This window comes from Leptinotarsa decemlineata, unplaced genomic scaffold, assembly GCF_025532065.1.
Source record: "Leptinotarsa decemlineata unplaced genomic scaffold, Ldec_3_MD MMD2_tig00005002_RagTag_RagTag, whole genome shotgun sequence".
NCBI classification, from domain to species: domain Eukaryota; kingdom Metazoa; phylum Arthropoda; class Insecta; order Coleoptera; family Chrysomelidae; genus Leptinotarsa; species Leptinotarsa decemlineata.
In genome coordinates this window covers 1,697,100-1,717,894 of record NW_027412614.1, presented here as the reverse complement: position 1 = coordinate 1,717,894, position 20,795 = coordinate 1,697,100, and the positions used below count along the sequence as shown (strand labels likewise).

Genomic DNA, 20,795 nt, shown 5'->3' with positions numbered 1-20,795 from the left:
AATTTCAAACAGTTTTTGTGAAACTGGATTTTTGGCATATTTTGCCCGATCCAGAAATGAAAGACCTAGTCGGTCTTTTGTGATAGTTTCATTTAAAGAAATTTCATCAATCTAGGTATTAGCCAAATAACTTTTTACTTGCTCAACAACTGCATCATCAATACAGCCACATTCTCTCAAATAATCTACTATTTGAATCAGAGTCTATTTCAATCGCGTCTGTACACTTTATACCAACGCCATTCAAATCTTTGGCAGTTTCCAAGATACTGCTTCCAGAAGTAACAACATCTTCTACAATCAAACAATTTTGGCCTGCAGTGAAAATATCTTCAATGAGTTTTTCAGTTCCATAGTCTTTAGCCTCTTTCCTCCTCATCACCATAGGTTTCAATAATTTCAAAGAAACTGCTGTAGCTATGAGCAATGCAGTGGTACGCCTCATAAGAGCTCAACGTTCATTTTCTCAACATTCACAATGAGAAGGTCTGCTAATGTGTCCATTAATTTCGCAAGCTCACAATAACCCGTAGATCACAGTAAACTGGAGTCATCACTCCTATTTTTGTTTTATATTCTCCAAATTTTATTGCATTTGCTTTGAACAATTCTTTAGCAAAATTTTTCTTCGAATGACTTCATATTTTTGATTGATATGATAGATTAATGAATAAAAACTACAATTAACTTCAATAACATCACAGAATGTTTCTTCTGGAAAATAAAAGAAGTAATTGAAATTGAAAATACATTAAACGTTTCGCCACTGAAAAAACATGTGTTAGGTAGAGGTAATTAGTCGTGGCAGGCGACTCTGCTGCTACAGTGTCGATTTGTTTCACAAAAGGTTTTATATTGAGCTTTTCTCTCTGCATTCGAACAGCAAGTTCTGTACTTTTAACGGCAGAGGTGATCTGTTTGTCTGAAAATCCAATTTGCTCAGCTTTTTGCAAAAGACCGTGTCTCAAACTATTTTGGTCAATCGTTTCAAACAGATTATCATACTCTAGGATATTTTTTGAAGGATCCACTATTCGATTTTGATAAGGACATACAACTTATCTATAGAGTAGCCACTTTTCAAAGCTGCTGCAAGTACAAACATTCTTTTATCGGTAGGCTCTTTCAATTCATCATCATTCAAAGGCTTCAAGTAGGGATCAGAACCTGTCACATTCTCATCAACCATGCCGGTAACATAATTATTGATCTCATGTAATGATATACCCAAAGCAAATTTGGCTGCCATTAAAGCTAAGGGATATCCTGTAGCTTTACTAGCCAAGGCACAGCTACTGGAAAGTCTCGCATTTACCTCGATGATGTAATATTCTTGTGTGAGTGGGGATTCAGTGCATACTGTATGTTTCACACACCTACAACACCGAAATGCCGGATGACATCGATTGCTGTTGTTCGAAGCATATTATATTCACTATTTGTGGGCGTCTGACTCGGAGCTACCACTATGGATTCTCCAGTATATATACCGAGTGGATTCACATTTCCCATGTTACAAACCGTTATGCAATTAGCAAAAGCATCTCTCATCACTTCATATTCAACTTCCTTCCATCCTCTCGAGGACTTGTCAATGATGACCTTACAATTGGCGAATCCTGAACCTAATCCACCTAGAGAAAAATCTGCTCTGGCCATCACAGGGTAACCCAACTGGTCGGCAGCTTCTAAGGCCTCTTGAACGGAATGAGCCGCCATACTCGGAGCAACCTTCTTGTCCATTTCAGATATTCTCTCACTGAACTCTTTGCGATCTTCCGTGTCGATGATTGCTTGAAAAGGTGTTCCCAAAATTTGGCAATTATACTTTTTGAAGGCCCCTAATCTCTCCAATTCGACACCGCAATTCAATTCTGTTTGTATACCGAAAGTTAAAAGTACTCCCACTGGTCTTTTTGAACGAAATGCCTGCTCTACGTATTCCGGAACTAGTGACAGGAAGTAAATTTTATCCGTTAGCCGTTTTAATGTTTGAACTGCGGCTATGTTGGGATTGATAACTACTGTTTGAATGTTTTTTACCTCAGAGCTTTCATTGCTTGGGAACCTGAGTAATCGAATTATCCTGCTTGCCCAATAGACAATCGTCCTGAACCAATTATTAGCACTTTTTTGGGTATATGTGTAAGTGCAGGCTGTGGTTTGCTGTATTTTAACGTATTTGCTAATAATTGCCTGACATTGCTCTACTGATCTGCATACTTCTTTGCAACTTCCAAAAATACATCAAACAACACTTCCAAATCTTGCGTATCAACCACCTTCAAACAAAAGTGAAATTGTACGCTGAAATAAGGGAGCTGACTATGGAACTATACCTCTGTTTGTTGCATCGTTGGCATTTGAAAAAAGAAGCTCCCAATCATGAGACAAAATTTTGACATCAATGGCATGTAACACCTTCCTGTATCATGATGAATACATGATTGATTGTGACCTCGATTACCATATCTGAAAGATATAAACATTGTGGATAAAATTGTACAGTGACTGTTAAATATATGACCTACTTCATTTTGAAACTGGAACAGCCTATGGCCATAGACAGAAGTTGATGTCCTAGACAGATGCCTGATATTGGTTTGACCTTATTATTGCCTAGAACCGTTTTGATGTTTCTAATGATCTCCTTGCACATCTCCGGATTGCCTGGATCATTACTGAGAAAGGGCCCATAGTACTCATCAATATTGAGTTTATGATTGCATGGAACAACGTCGACTCTTGCATCTCTATTTATCAAACACCTAATTTGATTGTATTTCAAACCGCAGTCGACTGCACAGATCCTGGGCGTACCATTTGGGTTGTATGTGATGGGTTCCTAAAAGGAGAACCAAAAATACATATTTTGGGATTATTTTCTTGTAACCATCTGTATAAAAAATTATTTCTTGTCAGGTATTTTAAATGTGGTGCTTGGAAAAAGATTTTATGAATAAAGGAACTCAACATGTCTGTTATTTAAATGAGTTTGGGACAGGATAATATCATTTACTTGAAATGAGGTAATTTTGTGTTATAAATTATTGTTTTTGACTATTTCGTTGAATAATCGAAGATCTGCAAAAGGTGTTATGATGTCATCAAATCTCAAAGAGATATTGACATAGTCACAATCTGTAATATACATTACAAAATATTCATAAAGTAAAATATTGGTACACTAAAATTAACACAGACACATTGAACAAATGACAAGGGACTTGTTAAAATCATAATATAATTTGCATGCTCTAAAAAATTAAACATACAGTCTAAAATAGATATACGAAAATTAAAATAATAATAAATAATAATAGGGGTGCTGATGATAGTCAGACGATTTCAGAGAGATAAAATACATTGACTTCTTAGCAAATTAGGACTCATATAATTCACTTATAAAATAGTTACTTATAATACTTGTAAAGTTTCAACTGTTTACTAGACATTCTTTAATGTTGCCACAAAATTCAATCAAATTATATAGGACAGCACATGAGAGACAGTTTTTAAATTTCTGAGTCTCTCATAAACCATATGAGAAAAACTAAAAATATATTTGACAAATTAGCGAGATGTTTTGTGTATGGCCTTCAAATCTGAAAGTATCATGAAAGGGGTAACCCAGTGACTGTTTCAAGAAGGCATAACCTAGCGCCTCGAGACTTCAAATAAAAAACCTTATATTCTATTAAATATTCAAATTTTGCAAAAAAAAATTATGATATCAATTCAAGCACCCTTTTAAGAATATACATGTCCAAAATTATTTATAGATCAAAATAAAGAGAGACATCAGCCTGATCCGGACGCAGCAGAGGTCGGAAAGGAATTCTAAACAAAACATTACTTTGGACAACAACTTTCTAGAAGTTAAAAAATGGCGAAATAACAGCCGTTGATAGGACAAATCTGGATATTGAGAAATATAAGATTTGAATTTGAAATACCATAGGGAAGGGACGTCATCATGTGAGAAAGAACTTTGTACATAAGAGAATAGAGGATATCAAGAAGAACCATCAGGTCAGCCTATACCGAACATCATGTATAACTAATGTTTTTCCGTAGCATTGTTTTTATGTTTACTCTATTCTCATTTAAGAGAGATATTACTTAAGACATACTTACAGATGTGACTCCTGAAATAATTAAATAAAATCAAATCTAAAATGTTTAAAAATTTACCTTGATCGTTTTCGGATACTGGCAGCGAATAAACAATTTTTCCTAAAATGGTCCCCTTTTCTCTGATCTGTTTTGTTAGCTGCCTAGTGTCTATTCTTTGAATGCCTGCTACATTCTCCTTCCTCATCCAAGCAAAAAGAGTTTGGTTGTTACGCCAACTACTCGGAAAGTCGCAGTGTTCGCCGACAACAATGAAGCCCATATTCGATATGACTCGAAAAAGCTACAGAAATATTCAATTTTACATTTCTCAGATACACGAATTTGAACTTTCAAGATTTTCATAGTGAAATTTGGAAAGTGAAAGTAGATAAAGTCATTACAAATAACGTAGTTGCACAAATATCTTTTTGTGAGTGAAGACTACTAAAAGATATATTTTTGCCAAATTCCTGCCCTATAGGTGTACATTTTTCGAAAGAGGTTTAAATAAAAATAGGTCCGGAAAGGTTTTGTTTCCAAGCTACAGTGTCTTGTTTATCCTTTGATTTGTTTTCGAAACTAGTTTTGTTTTCTATAAAAATTAAATAAAAACCAACATACAAAAGTTACTGCGTAAAATCAATGTTTAAAACTGTTATTTTTATCAGTAATATGTAATATGTCGTATTTTACAGGTTGCTACAAGTAACTGAGACCTGAAACTGGTTCCATCGTTACAATTAGAGATATGTTCCAATGGTTGATTTTGAAACAGCAACATTGTGTCATTGATATGACAATTGCTAAATTATTTTCGATAGGGAAATGAAACTATACACTATGACCCAACAATTCCCAATAATATTTGATATACTTGACCTGGTAGTAATAACTTTGATCCAAAATTCTTCAACGTTATTATACCATTCGTTCAAGTTCAAAGATGTTTATTCGTTTTAGGTTTTGTTAGTTTTTGGTTACATAGTTGTTATCGGGGGGGGCTGCTATAGGATCATGCCTCTTCAGGGTTAACCATTCGTTCAAAAAATTTGTATGTATATGAAAATTTAAAAAAAGAGTTCAGGAATTTTATGTGATGTCTTTAATTATATCTTTAGTTATGTGATGTCTTCAATTATATCTTTAGTTAATAACACTACTGGCAGAAGAACGCCATTTTGCGGAAAATCATCTGCGATATTTAATGATTGGGTGAGTTCTTGAATAATGTGTCGAATGGTCCAATAGATGAATCATGCGGATCAATTCGTGGACTCATATATGAATTTGAGAATTCGTCCTTTTATCATGTGTTGTTCAGGTGGTACCAACAAACTTAAACACATCAATGAAGATTTCTTTCTTATTAGTTATCAAATGTCATGAAGTTATTAAATTTCAGAAATAATTATAAATATTCATTTGAAAGTATTACAACATTTCACCAATTACGAATCCTTAAGAGCCCTATGGAGTGGCAGCGCCATATTGAAAATCGCGAAAACACTTTGTGAAGAAATGAGATGTTACATAAAAAATATGTATGAGGGAAAGTTATCAATAATGTAACGAAGAATGTCGTTAACTCATTGTTTTCCATTTATTCTTCCAAACATGTTTTCAACTTCTTATTCCTTTGACGAATTTCAAAATTTTCAAGATAGCGACATTGTACGATCAAATATAGTCAACTTTTCACCAAATGAAATATGAAATAATGTTAAACTAATCTATAAAACGTGTTTTCTTCATTCAATGAATTTTCACCCATCAAGTGCTGCCATCTCATAAAAACTGAACACATATTAGAGCAGAGAAGGGTTTGGCAACATCGCACTTAGCAAAACGCCCGTCGAGTGCAAATACTGCAAATAATATCAGTTTGATGTTAGGGTAATTGGTCTTTACAAATTTCAACTTTAACACCATCCAATCTGTTTAATCAATTCGGTCATTTCTATATCTTTAAAAATATATGTTATTATAATTCATTCTTCGTATAAGTTGAACTCGACTCTTTTGTTCAGAAAGTTTGTATCACATTTATATTTTCCATTTGTCAACTTCACATGAATAAAGTCGATCATTACTTTTTCCATCTGCTATTTTATTTCTATTGAAATTGATAATCAATAAGTTTCCCAAAATATTAGTGTTCCATCTTTAAAGATTCTCTCAGTTTCATTTTATTTTTTTAGTGTTATTAGTTAATTGTATTTTATAAAAAAAAATTTATATTTGTTTGAAGGTGATTGACAATGTTTCATGATGAATTTCATTAGTTCGGACTTCCATTGTCTGATATTATATAGAATAATTTGAAATCCCTGAAAGAACTAAAAAAGAAGAATTAAAAAATTGAAGAACTAGAATAAAAATGAATAGCTGAAAAAACAATTATATTAAGCAAAAAAAACCTGAAATGGAATAATAGTGGTATGAAATACAAGTAAAAAGGAAACAAATTGAACAAAAATATAAAAAAAAATTAAAAAGTCAAGAGATTCCAAGCCAAGTTACTTCACGACGTTTCGATTGTCAGTATCCACAATCGTCTTCGGGTGATGACTGGACTCATTCCTCCGTGAGCTGACTATTTATAGGACTAATGATGTACTGTTTGGAACCTTTGGTGTAGTAATGAATATTACTGGAGTTTTTTCCCAACACCAAATTGTTATTTTTACACCTCGACGTGTTTCGATCACCAATATTATCTTCCTCTTGAAGATATTATCTTCAAGAGGAAGATAATAAATATCTTCATTTTCAAGAGGAACATAATATCTTCATCTTCAAGAGGAAGATAATATCTTCTTCTTGAAGATGATCACTTGGTGATGGAAACACGTGTCGAGCTGTAAAAATAACGATTTGGTGTTAGGAAAAAACTCAAGTAATATTTATTGATAGGACATTTGAGTACTTTCACTTATCCCTGCTTTCCTTTTTCCGCTTCACTGGTTTAGTAGGAGATGACCGTTTGGCAGGAGTTAGCCATTTTTCGTTATGGGTTTCCATATGTTGCGCTAGCTTGGCTGAATACATTGTTGGATAACATGTATGCGGCTTCTTTGAATTTTCTCCAAAACCAATGTTCCTCTTTGTGTATGATCTCTGCTTGGGACCATTAGAAGTTATGTTGATGAGTCCAAACATGCTCTGCTATTCCTGATTTGCTGGTTTCCCCTCGCTGTTTGTGTTTCTTGTGCTCGGCAATGCGAACATACAATAGCCTCTTAATTTCACCGATATAGGATTTTCTGCACTCATAGGGTATCTTGGAATCACAGTTCGCGTTTGGTGGCCTGGTCGTCTAAGAATTGAAATTAGTTGCGGGCTTCCTTCTCCAATGTGAAAGTAATGGAAGGTCTTACGCTGTTGTTGTGTTTCAGGAAATCGTCTAGTTCGGTATTTCCTTGGTTCCGTATTATGAAGGTGTCATCAACGTATCTCAACCAGACACGAGGTTTCTTGTGGGCTTCTTGAATGGCCAGAGTTTCAAACCACTCCATATATATATATATATATATATATATATATATATATATATATATATATATATATATGGAGTATATATATATATATATATATATATATATATATGGAGTATATATATATATATATATATATATATATATGTTGGTGGAAGTGGCAGTCCCTCATCTTGTGTAAAGAATTCGTCTTTCAGTTGGAAATAACAGTTTCGTACACAGCATCCTAGCAATTCCATAATTACTTCTATAAGTAAATTCGTTCTGTCTTTCAGGTCCCCGTCTTCGGATAGCTTCCTCTGTATGATTTGGAGTGCTTCTTCTACCGGAACGTTGGTATAAAGGCTTTCCACGCCGAAACTGATTAGTTGATCTTCATGTGTGATTTCAATTGCAGCTAGTAGTTTGACAAAATGCCTTGAATTCTTCACAATGGTAATGGTTGTATTATGGGGAGTGAAAATTTAGACAAGTCTTGTGTAGCCGAGTCTCTGGAGCTGATGATCGGTCTGATCAGAACGTCCTTCTTATGGACCGATCAGTCCTCACGATTGTTGATACTTACAATCGAAAATTCGTGAAGTAACTTGGCTTGGAATCTCTCGACTTTTTAATTTTATTTTTATATTTTTGTTCAATTTGTTCCCTTTTTACTTGTATTTTATTTCGCTATTATTTCATTTCAGTTTTTTTTTTGCTTAATATAATTGTTTTTTCATCTATTCAAATATATTCTTGTTCTTTAATTATTTAATTTTAATCATTTTATATAATATCAGACAATGGAAATCTGAACTAATGAAATTCATAAAAATATATATTTTATAGAAATGTGATTTATTTTACTTTTCGCTCATTCTACATTATATTTTATTGTTTTCAATGAAACTCTCTTTGAGTATTATTCACAGTTCATTTCCACTAATCAATTATGTTTATCATAACTTGTCGATTTGACGTCTTCTATAAATTTATTCAACTCGTTTCGAGTGATTTTGAAATGAGAAAAAAGACAAAAAATTACTGGATCTAGTCTTGAATCAGAATTTGTACTTGCGTTGAGAGATTTCCTAAATGAAAAGTGAGGAAAAATGATTGAACCTTGCTTAGAACTACCAAATGATATATAAAAAATATATTTATGAAATTAATGAAAACAAAACGCCTCACTTCTCGTAAACAATCACTACATGTTTTATTTTTTGTAAATGATTACGGAATGTGCCTTCTATTCCAGAAGTATGGCCAAGCATAAAATGCAGCAAATATACTAATTTCACAAACCTATTCTGATAAAAAATATAAATTTAATATCTTTTTTCACGAAGCTACACTATTTGGAATCACAAACTCAACTGCAAACAAGAAAAACCTAAAATGAGATTGAAAATTTGCACATCATTTTCATATTTTCAATCTTTAACGCACACTGCCACTGCGATCTTTGGCCCCGCCACTGAGAAACGAATGAAACCAGCCCAGCGTTGCCAAGTGGGGAACAAGCGAATGTGGGCATTCAATAAAAAATGCTGAACCTTATTCTCGTCGTACTTATTTCAGAGTGCTTACTTCCGCTACCTGCCAGCAGGGACGTACGTCATTGATTAATTTGGGCTAGAGAGAGTAAAGCAAGAAGAGAAATGAAAATATCATTGACAGATAATAATTTGAGTCACGTGCTCCCACATCCTCTTAATAAAAAATATTCTTGGAAAAAAGTCCAAAGCTTAGTTGACGCTTCTTCTGGTCAGTCAGGAAAAGTATAACATAAATTCTGCTCATTAGGAAACAATCTTCCAACTTTTACAGAACATATAATTCAAATTGAAGAGAAGCAATTCCTCACAAACATTCGAGATAGATTGTTCAGTTTTGATTAATCAGAAAAAATACTCACGTCAACTCCATGCTCGTTATAAAAATCAGCAGTTCCTAAACTGACTTACAGCTTATAGCCCCTCTTCTGCAGTGACCTCATAGCAGGCAACAACTCCATTTTGTGCTAAAAAATAAATAGTTTACTTTAGGCATAGCCTTCGGATGAAAAAAAAATCACCTTAAAACTTCCTATAGAGAGCAAGATAGATTTTTGAGGTCGTTATCTTTGGCTATGAGCTGCACGTTGAAAGGACCAGTAACCTCTAATGAAGCAGCTATTGACCTGACAATATTTTTGATTTTTGCCAAGGTCTCAGTGTTGATATCCTGAGGAGGTGTTACGAGGGTAGCATTTCCAGAATGTACTCCAGCATTCTCAGGATGATACCTTCGTAAGTTTCTGCATCAACATCTATTTCTTTGCTCTCCAGCAAGAGCTTTGATACCACTACAGGATGTTCTTTACTGACGTCACTACATTCAGATAAGTTTCCAAATCCTGATCTGAGTGAGCTACATTCATTGCTGCACCACTGAGTACATACGAAGGCCTGACAAGACAAGGATACTACTTCGTTAAAAAAAATTGCCGTCGATTGTAACTTAGTTAACTCTTTCCATCTCGGTTGCATTATTCCAATTCTATCGAGCATTCGTGAGGACTTGAACCTGTTTCCAGCACCGACAATACTCTCTGGAGAGGGGCCCGAAATCCTCGCCTGCTGTCTATGCAAGTCTATGGCCACCCATTGACAAAATTATTCCACATGGGTTTTCTATGTTGTATATGTCCATAACGACTTCGAAAAGATATTACTTCAAAGTATAACCTGTCAGACATGTCATAATCTGTACTAACAGTCTCGGGGTACGATTAAGACGTCTCAGCTCTCTCAGACACCTGACAGCACACCAGTCGAATTCAACAGAGCTCCCGATTCGATAAACACCAGAACCGATCACCATCATGTGTTCTTCATTGAAATCTAAGTCATGAGAAGATGCATTATATGTTAGGTAGAAGTAATTAGTCGTGGCAGACCACTCTGCTGCTACAGTGTCGATTTGTTTCACAAAAGGTTTTATATTGAGCTCTTCTCTAGTACAAGTTCTGTACTTTTAACGGCAGAAGCAATCTGTTTGTCTGAAAGTCTAATTTGCTTAACTTTCAGCAAAAGACCGTGCTTCAAACCAATTTGGTCAATCGTTTCAAGCAGATTATTATACTCTACGATATTTTTCATTTTATGAAGGAACCATTTATCGATTTTGGTAAGGTCATTCAACTTATCTATATAACATTCTCTTATCGGTAGGCTCTTTCAATTAATCATCATTCAAAGGCTTCAAGTAGGGATCAAAGCCTGTCACATTCTCATCAACCATCCTTAAAGTTTTTTTTAAAGGCTTCTTCGAAATTTCTTCCTACAGCCATCACTTCCCTCACACTATTCATAGAACTACCAATTTTAGTGCTGACCCTAGAAAAGTTATGTAGATCTCACTTTGGTATTTTCACTACACAGTAATCGAGGTTAGGTTCAAAACAAGCAGTAGTGACGCCGGTAAAGAATGTTTGATCCCAGGTAATGCTATACCCAAAGCCAATTTAGCTGCTACATAGGCTAAGGGATACCCTGTAGCTTTACTAGCCAAGGCAGAGCATCTGGAAAGTCTCGCATTTACCTCGATGATTTAATATTCTTCAGAGTGGGGATTCAGTGCATACTGTTTGTACACTCACCTACAACACCGAAATGCCGAATTACATTGATTGCTGTTTTTTTAAGCATATTATATTCACTATTTTTGAGTATGTACACCAAGTCGATCTACATTTTCCATGTTACAAACCATTATGCAATTATCAAAAGCATCTCTCACCACTTCATATTCAACTTCCTTCCATTCTTTCAAGGATTTGTCAATGATCAGCTGACTGACAGCTTTCAATTCTTCCTTACAATTGGCGTATCCTGAACCTAATCCACCTAGAGAAAAAGCTGATCTGGGTCACCCAACAGGTCGGCAGCTTCTGATGCCTTTCGAACGAATACTCGGAGCAACCTTCTCCCCTATTTCAGATATTCTTTCACTGAACACTTTCCGATGATTGCCTGAATAGATGTTCCCAAAATTTGGCTATTATACTTTTTGAAGAGCCCTAACCTAACCAATCCTGTTTGTCCACCGAAAGTTAGGGGTATTTCCCCCGGTCTTTCTGAAGGAATTACTTGCTCTTCATATTCCGGAACTAGTGGCAGAAAGTAAATTTTATCCGCTAGCTCTATTGATGTTTGAACTGTGGCTTATTGGGACTGATTAGTGCTGTTTGGATGTTTTCTTCCCTGAGTTTATTGCTTGGGAACTTGAGTTAAAAAAAAATGTTCAAAATATGTTTTTCCATTAACCAGCTATCGCACCCCTACGAACAACAACCCTCACAAGTCGAAACTTGTACGTGTAACGTGTGATTCCTGACACGGGTTGGACGATAGCAAGTGAAAATCGAGCGTTCAGGATGCGGCTTGAACCTTCGACTCACACATCGGCCGATGTACTGAGTGAACAAAGCACCCACCCACGTCGAATCGCCCGGCTACCGACCATTGTAATCGAACTCTCCTGCTTGCCCAATAGACAATCCTCCTGAACCAATGATTAGCACTTTTTTCGATATATGTGTGAGTGCAGGCTGTGGTTTGCTGTATTTTAACGTATTTGCCAATAATTGCCTGACATTGCTGTGCTGATCTGCATAATTCTTCACAACTTCCAAAAATACATCAAAGAACACTTTCGAGTGTTGCTGCCAGCTGTTTGTTCAGGGTGAATTCGTTCGCTGAAATAAGGAAGCTGACTATGGACCATACCTTCGTTTGTTGCATCGTTGGCATTTGAAAAAAGAGGCTCCAAATCATGAGGCAACCTTTTGACATCAATAGCAAAACCTTGATTTTGAGAAGTAATGTAACACCTTCCTGTATCATGATGAATACCTGGTTGGTTGTGACCTCGAATACCTGGTTGGTTGTGACCTCGATTACCATATCTGAAAGATATGTACAATGTGGATGTAATTGTTCAGTGACTATTAAGTATATGACCTACTTCATTTCTAAACTGGAACAGCCTATAGCTATAGACAAAAGTTGATGTCCTAGACAGATGCCGAATATTGGTTTGACCTTTTTATTGCCTAGAACCGTATTGATGATAATGGTCTCTTCGCACATCTCAGGATTGCCCGGATCATTACTGAGAAAGGGCCCATAGTACTCATCAATATTGAGTTTATGATTGCATGGAACAACGTCGACTCTTGCACCTCTATTTATCAAACATCTAATTTGATTGTATTTCAAAGCGCAGTCGACTGCACAGATCCTGGGTGTACCACTTGGGTTCTATGTGATGGGTTCCTAAAAAGAAAACCACAAATACTTGCCATTTGATTGCATGAGCTTGAATGTATGTCCCATTTACTTTTGAAGTCACAATTATTCATCTATACTTTTTATATATGTATATATATTCAATTGTGAATATTTCTGATTGTGTACTTATATGTGTATTTACATTTTATAATTTGATGATGCTAACCACAATCACTTTATATATTTACTCAATGTATCATAAATGGTGAATACATTACTATCATTATTATTATGGCCAATGAAAATGCTGTCAGGAATCAATAAATATCATATGAATATATCATATAAATAAATAACAAAGTATGTTCTGATGTTGACTTAATATGTTATTGTTGGTCCTGAAATATTGAGACTTCCTGAAGTATTTGTGATACTGGGGAATTTGTTGAACTTATTATGGGATTGTTTTCTTGTGACCATCTGTATAAAAAAATGTTCTTGTCTGATATTCTAAATTTGGTTTGAATGTGGTGCTTGGAAAAATATTTTATGAGTAGAGGAACTCAACATGTCCTTTATTTAAATGAGTTTGGGACAGGTTAATATAATTTACTTAAAATAAGGTAATTTTGTATTATAAATTATGGTTTTTGACAATTTCGTTGAATAACCTGAAGATCTGTAAAGGATGTCATGATGTTATCAAATCTCCAAGAGATATTGACATTGTCACAATCTGTAATATACGTTAAAAAATATATATAAAATACAAATATTGGTACACTAAAATCAACACAGACACATTGGGCAAATAACAAGAGACATGTTAAAAAATCATAATATAATTTGCATGCTCTATAAAATCAAACATACAGTCTAAAATAGATATATGAAGATAAAAATAATTATAAATAATAATAGAGGTGTCGATGATAGTCAGACGATTTCAGAGAGATGAAATACATGGGTTTCTTAGCAAATTAGTACTCATATAATTCAGTTAAAAAATAGTTACATATAATACTTGTAACGTTTCAACTGTCTACTAGACCATATGAGAAAACCTAAACATATATATGACAAATTTGCGAGATGTTCTGTATACGGCTTTTAAATCTGAGAGTATCATGAAAGAAGTAACCGAGTGGGTGTTTCAAGTAGGCAGCTTTCTAGAAGTTAAAAAAAGCCCGAAATAACAGACGTTGATAGGGCAAATCTAGATATTGATAAATATAAAATTCAAATTTGAAATACAACAGGAAAAGTAACCGGACGTCAAGCACTTTGTACATAAGAAAATAGACGAAAAAACCATCAGGTCAGCCTATATCGAACATCATGTATAACTAATGTTTTTCCGTAGCATTGTTTTCAAGTTACTCTAGTCTCATTTGAGAGAGATATTACTTGAGACATACTTCTAGGTGTAACTCCTGAAATAATTGAATAAAATCAAATCTAAAATGCTTCAAAATTTACCTTGATCGTTTTCGGATACTGGCAGCGAAAATACAATTTTTCCTAAAATGGTCCCCTTTTCTCTGATCTGTTTTGTTAGCTGCCTGGTGTCTATTCCTTGAATGCCTGCTACATTCTTATTCCTCATTCAAGCAGAAAAAGTTTAGTTGTTACGCCAACTACTCGGAAAGTCGCAGTGTTCGCCGACAACAAGGGCTGAAGTCCATATTCGATATGATTCGAAAAAGCTACAGAAATATTCAATTTTGATATTTTTCAGATACATGATTTTAAACTTTCAAGATTTTCATAGTGATAACTTTAAAAAGTAAATTATTTTCATATATTCTTGCATTGCGTGAATATTGAGGTAACAATTTGCAGTTTTTAAAAGTTGAAAAGATGTCATTTTTCATCTTCTAATATATGAAAAGTAATTGCTGTTTGTTAGTCTCTCTAAAACTCGAGAACGGCTGGACCAATTTTTATGTTTTTTGTCTTTTTGGATTTCTCTTCGTCGGGAATAGAATAGTAAATATTGAAAATGAAATGTCGTTGATGAAAACAATAATAATAATAAATATTGGAGACCTTGGCTTATCAAAGCGCCTGACGTTAGCTTTTCTTAGGTCGAGTGGGCTGAAGTCAGAAACTGAGGGGTTCATCATTGTGTAGACGTGAGTCTACCGCAGTCGCGTGATTGGTATACGTTCCTAACACAAGGTGCAGGGCCTGCTGCGAGGCGCCAGAGACCACCTCAATGCACTTGTTATCAGCATGTCCAGCATATGTGGTCCTGGCCTATATCCATGGACATAACGCGGCCCTGAGAATGCTATATATATCTTTATTTGAAATAGGAATTCCTAATATACATACAAATCTTAAAAATTATGATAAATGTGAAAAAATTGTCAATATCGCGAAATATATGAATACATCAATTATAATAGCTACTAGTAATAAAATACAAATAGATAAAAACAATTTTTATATCAATCTGTTAAAAAAATATTCTTCAAAATAAGTGTAAAACAGTGAAACATATGAATGTGTGTGTATAAAGTTAAAAGTATTTTAAAAGCTAAAAAGAAAGAAAAGAAAGTTAAAAGAACGAAAAAAATTAATAAATATCCAGTGACCTTATATGTTTTTTTAGCTGATATTTGAAACTATCGATAGTGACCGAGCATTTAATGTCTTGAGGGAGTTCGTTGAAATCATTCAGTCCCCTGAAAAATAATGATATCATAGAATTTTTAGTTTTGGTTCTAGCTATATGAAATTCATTATTAGTCCTTGTATCATAACGGTGAATTTGATTGTTATAAGTAATAAAAGACTTGAAGTAACTTGGTAATAAATTCTTTGTGATTTTATAAATGAACATCATTGACATATAAAATAGTCTTTGCGTTACACTATACCAATTTAGAGTATTTAGCATAATTTGAATGGGAGTATATCTATTACACATCAAGATTATTCGCATTCCTCGATTTTGTAATTTTTCTAATTTTTGTTTGTTGTTTTTGTCCAAGAGATATAGAAGACTAGAACAGTAATCAAAATGTGGCTGTATAATGCTTCTATATATAGTTATCTTTGAAAATAAAGACACTTGAGATGATATCCTAGAAAAAAAGAAGAGTTTTTTCGAAATTTTTTTGCAAATGTAATCGCTATGAGCGTTCAGTGTTAGTGAGTCATCTATTATGAAACCTAAGTATTTAAACTCGGTTACCCATTCAATCTTGTCATGATCAATGGTAAGTTGTAGAGACTCATAGTCCACATACTTTAATTTATGTTTATTACTGAGAATCATGGCTTTGGTTTTTTTTGTATTTAATTTTAGTTTATTAGTTCCCAGATAGGTTTCATATTTTTTTAATACTTGGTTCATTCGAGTTATTGTTTCGTTAAGATTGTGACCATAACATGCAACCAATGTGTCATCCGCGAATAAATTCAGAAAATCATGACCTTGCACATAATTGAGATCATTCAAATATATTATAAAAAGCAGTGGTCCCAGCACACTGCCTTGAGGTACACCAAAATTATTAATAATTTCGTTTGAATAAGAGTTGCCTATTTTGGTTCTTTGAGATCTATTACTGAGATATTCTTTGAACCAATTCAATACTTTACTCTGAATGCCATAATATTTCAATTTTAGAAGTAAAATTTCTCTGTCGATGGTCTCAAACGCTCTTTTGAAGTCAAGAAATACTGCCACTACATATTTACCATCATCAAGTACCTGCTTCCATTTCGATATTGTTAACTGAAGGGCAGTTTCACATGAATGATGTTCTCTAAAACCAGATTGGTTACCCATAAACAGATCATTCTTACTGAAGTACTGAGTTATTTGTTCGTGCACTATTATTTCTAAGAGTTTCTCTATAGTTGGTAAAGTATTTATGGCCCTATAGTCAGACATTTCTATTGCGTTATTAATTTTAGGAATGGGCATTATAGTACTGAGTTTCAATTGGTTGGGAAAACTATCATTTGCAAGTGAAGTATTTATCAAGTTCAGGAAGACAATTCCACCAGTATAAAACGTTTCTCTCAAAAACCTGACACTAATTACTTCCTCAATACTGCCTTTTTTTTGAGAGAAAATATAGTAGATCTCAACTTACTTAGGTTTACACTTTCAAATTCAGGAAAACTAGCTACCACTGGTTTAAGATTTTTCTGAGACCACTTTTCTTCAGAGATGATAGAACTAGAGATCCGCTCAATGCTATCAACATAGAACGAATTAAACTTATTGGCAGCATCTTGCTCAGTTTTTACCCTTGATATAGTGCCATCAGTGCTAAAGTTAATGCACTTGAAGTTCATATGCTGCTTCTCACCTTTTGTTAATTTTTTAATAGTTTTCCACATTTCTTTAGGGTCATTTTTATTTGAATCAATTTTATTTTCAAAGTATTGCAATTTTTTTATTTTCAGTAAATTAACAACCTCATTTCGTTTTGATTTATATTTATTCCACAACTCCTCTTTATTGGCATTGGAAGTTTTTCTGAAATCTTTATACAATTTGTCTCTTTGTTTTGAAAATGATTTTATCTCATCATCGTACCAAGGTACCTGATTTTGTTTGTTTTTGATTTCGATAATGGGTGCTATCTCATTTAAAATTAATCTACACTCCGATTCAATATTATGGTAAATCTCATTCACATCAGTGGAGGTTTTCAACCATTCACATTCAATCAGCCTCAGGTTGATACTATGAAAAACCTCATCATTTAATCTCCGTGTGAAAAAAGGTGTAGATATTGCAAAGTCACTATTTTGTATAATAACGGAAATTATTGAATGATCAGTAATCTTAGGCTCATGGTGAACACAAACTTTTAGACCACTCTGATTTGATATCGCATAATCAATCAATGAAGAACTATTAGAGGTTATTCTTGTCGAATCACAAACAAGTTGTTCGATACCAAAAGTCATCATTATATTTTTAACTTTTTTGCCGTGAGTAGTATTACTAAGATAATCTATATTTACGTCACCAATCAAAAGACACTTTTTATTTCTCATGAAGTAGTCCTCACACCATTCTTCAAATTTGTCCAGGAACACATCATGACTTGAATTTGAAGAATGGTAGAGTCCACCTACTAACCATTTAGTGTTATTCAATTCAATTTTGATAAATTGGCACCAGTAATTGGTATCCAGTATATATTTTCCTTTTAACGAATAACTTATATCCCCTCTTACATATATAAGTACTCCTCCAGTATGTCTGCTGTTAGAATCACATCTAACGATAGAATACCCTGAAATGACAATTTCGCTATCAAGAACACTATCTGTACATCTGGCTTCACTTAATATTACCATTGATGGATAATAACAAAATATTTCTCTAATAATTTGATCTTTGTGGGCTAGAAAACTCTCAGCATTCATGTAAATGATGTCAGCCTTGTATACTATATTAGGACTTTCAGTCAGTTTTTTTGTTTATTTATAGCATCAACAATTGTGGGAATATTATTTATATACCTAATAATTTTATTTTGACCACTATTCTTGTATTCTTCTAATTTTCTTTTAACATTGAGAAAATAGTCCCTTTGTATTTTAGTTTGATCAGCAAATATTTTGACACTTTGTACTTTTAAAAACTTCTTATTTCTTAGGACTACTAACGCTTCTTCCGGGGATGAGAAACACACCTTGATGGGCCTATTCTTGCTTTGATCAAATTTACCTAGTCTATATGTGCTAATATTTGTAGTATCTACAGGAACATCTGCAAGCAGGTCCCTTATAGTGTTTTTGTCGTCAGCAGTTCTATTTGAATGTGAATTTTGTTTAGATTCATTAATATTGAGAACGATTACATTCGAAGCTCTTTTCTGTCTTTCGCAGACTTCAGCCATAATTTGTTCGGTGGAACCTAATGGAAGGATATCAGATTTGTCAGCTGGGACTGGATTATTTTTCAACTGTACCAAGTAATCCTTCACTTCTTTCAACTCCCTCATCATTTCAGGAACTTTCCAAAAACCAGTTTCACAGTTTTCACAGAGAAAAATTAGCTTTCTTTTCTTGAGTGCAAGACACTTAATTTCTGAAGCAGTCAAGCTACCACAGGGTCCACATAACAATGTTCTACAAGAGTCACAGGGAAAGAGTACTTGACTAGTTTCCTCAGTATCACATTTGGCACACTTTTTGGGATCCATTTATAGTATTTATTTTGGCTATAAGCTCCTGTACTATAAGAACACAGGTTTTTCAGATGTCTGTACGTTATCTCCACTTTTTTGTGATCTATCTTTTAATTGTTTTTAGTTCACAATTACTGATTTGTTATTGCCCCTAGATTGTTTTAAACAAATTAAATCAGTTAACACAAACTATTTTAGGTTGAATTATAACTCAGTTTATAGCTAGGCGATTTATCTTCCTTATGGTATGCAACAATTGTTTTAATTGAGAGTATTTAAACAGAGAAAAACTGTTTTATTGTACTGCACATTACACATTTGACACACAACACTATATTACCGTCTACGGCACTCTTACGGCATTGACGAGACACCGGTGTTGCCCTACGCTCCAGGGGATATTGAATCCATTGTGGTGAACGAGAAGTGCCAAATTTATTTGAACTATTAGTTCCCCACCCTCAGGCTCATACAAGCTAATAAGCCTGATGTAGTTCTTCTCGACCGGCACAGCAAGACGATATTTGTCGTGGAGTTTTCAGTTTCTGGCGAGACGAATATCGTCAGAAAAGAGGAGGAAAAACGGATAAAATATCGAGATTTACTCTTCGAACTCCGCAGACTCTATCCAGATCACTCGGTCAGATGGTTGTTCTGATTATTGGAGTACTTGGTGGTATGATGCCCTTTCTACTCTCAAATTTTAAAATCATACCGGCTTGTCCTACTATGGCAGAAATCTTAGCCGGAGAGATGCAGAAGGCTGTCATTCTTGGCTCACTGATTCAGGGCACATGATTCTCGGACCCAATGACCACTAACCCCACGCCGTGGGGAGTGGTCGTTGGTTGATAATGCTGGAGCGCCCTCCCGAATGTATCGGGGCTTCGGGGTATAGTGCCTGACCAGCGCAAACTACGGTTTGAAAAAATATAATAATAATGTAAATAATAAAAGAACTCAATTGTCTTCCTCGGGAATAGGAAATAAATAATAAAATATGATATTTCATCAATAAAAATAATAATAATATTGCCTGTCAAGCAGAACGACTTTCAAGGGTCCACTAGTTTTTTATAAAAATTAAAAGATCAAAATATATCATGAAAACGTCTCACAGGGCCCGTATTCCGTGATCTATTTGATTTGGATGATTCTTGAGGGTCTATATACTTACTAGGGAATACCATTCTCGTCTTTTGTTGAATCAGGAACACCATAATTTCCAACAATAGGGTATGTTAAGAAGAGAATTTGTGGTAGCTTGAGTCTGTTGGAGATTCAGGATATCTCACCATACCAGTTTGAAATACTAGAAAAAGGAAAATTATTACAAATAATCCGTCGAATACGTGAGATATGCATTTATTTACTAAAACATTTGCTTAAAGTATGCAATACATAATGTGAAGAAACATTTCAAAACTCATATTGATTTTCAATTTTTTTTTGATGATCAATGGATGAAAAACACAATTCAGCATGATGTTTTCAAATACGTATCAACTCAGAATATATATCAATTAAAACTGTTAGTTATATCAAGTTTTCAGTCTGTAGTCTGCTACAGACTACAGATAAAATTCCAGCAAACATTAAACCAGTTTCAAAAGATGACCGCGAAAGTCTGATTCTCTTCAATAAATCTCAATTTTATGTTCATAAGTGTGTATGTGACTGACACATATTCTTTCAAGGGGAGGAGACTGAAGGCGGAATGGAAGGATTCATCCCATTGACCTGATTGGGAAAAACAATTT

At 34.2% G+C, this 20,795-nt stretch overlaps 1 protein-coding gene, 1 long non-coding RNA gene and 2 pseudogenes across 2 annotated transcripts; all 4 read right to left on the bottom strand.

The window, feature by feature from the left end:
* Positions 1-663: 663 nt before the first annotated feature.
* Positions 664-2,659, bottom strand: LOC141484182 (multifunctional protein r-like; annotated as a pseudogene).
* On the bottom strand, positions 2,144-9,612 carry LOC141484226 (carbamoyl phosphate synthase small chain-like). The gene is made up of 5 exons (XM_074179312.1): positions 9,508-9,612; positions 4,195-4,417; positions 2,532-2,845; positions 2,340-2,472; positions 2,144-2,282 (listed from the first exon to the last, which is right to left on the bottom strand). Exons 2-3 carry the CDS (start codon positions 4,394-4,396, stop codon positions 2,769-2,771), a joined length of 279 nt encoding a protein of 92 aa, XP_074035413.1. The 5' UTR covers positions 4,397-4,417; positions 9,508-9,612; the 3' UTR covers positions 2,144-2,282; positions 2,340-2,472; positions 2,532-2,768.
* A 54-nt stretch (positions 9,613-9,666) lies between these two features.
* Positions 9,667-20,333, bottom strand: LOC141484181 (multifunctional protein r-like; annotated as a pseudogene).
* Positions 15,298-18,229, bottom strand: LOC141484229 (uncharacterized). Its single transcript, XR_012466535.1, has 2 exons — positions 18,197-18,229; positions 15,298-18,135 (listed from the first exon to the last, which is right to left on the bottom strand). It is a non-coding gene; the product is annotated as an uncharacterized lncRNA (long non-coding RNA).
* Positions 20,334-20,795: the final 462 nt, after the last annotated feature.

Coding starts and splice junctions, on each gene's coding strand:
- LOC141484226 (XM_074179312.1), bottom strand. CDS start 4,396: ATGGGCTTCATTGTTGTCGGCGAACACTGCGACTTTCCGAGTAGTTGG. Junction 2,846..4,194: donor AGTATCCGAAAACGATCAAG/GTAAATTTTTAA, acceptor TTCTCCTTTTAG/GAACCCATCACATACAACCC.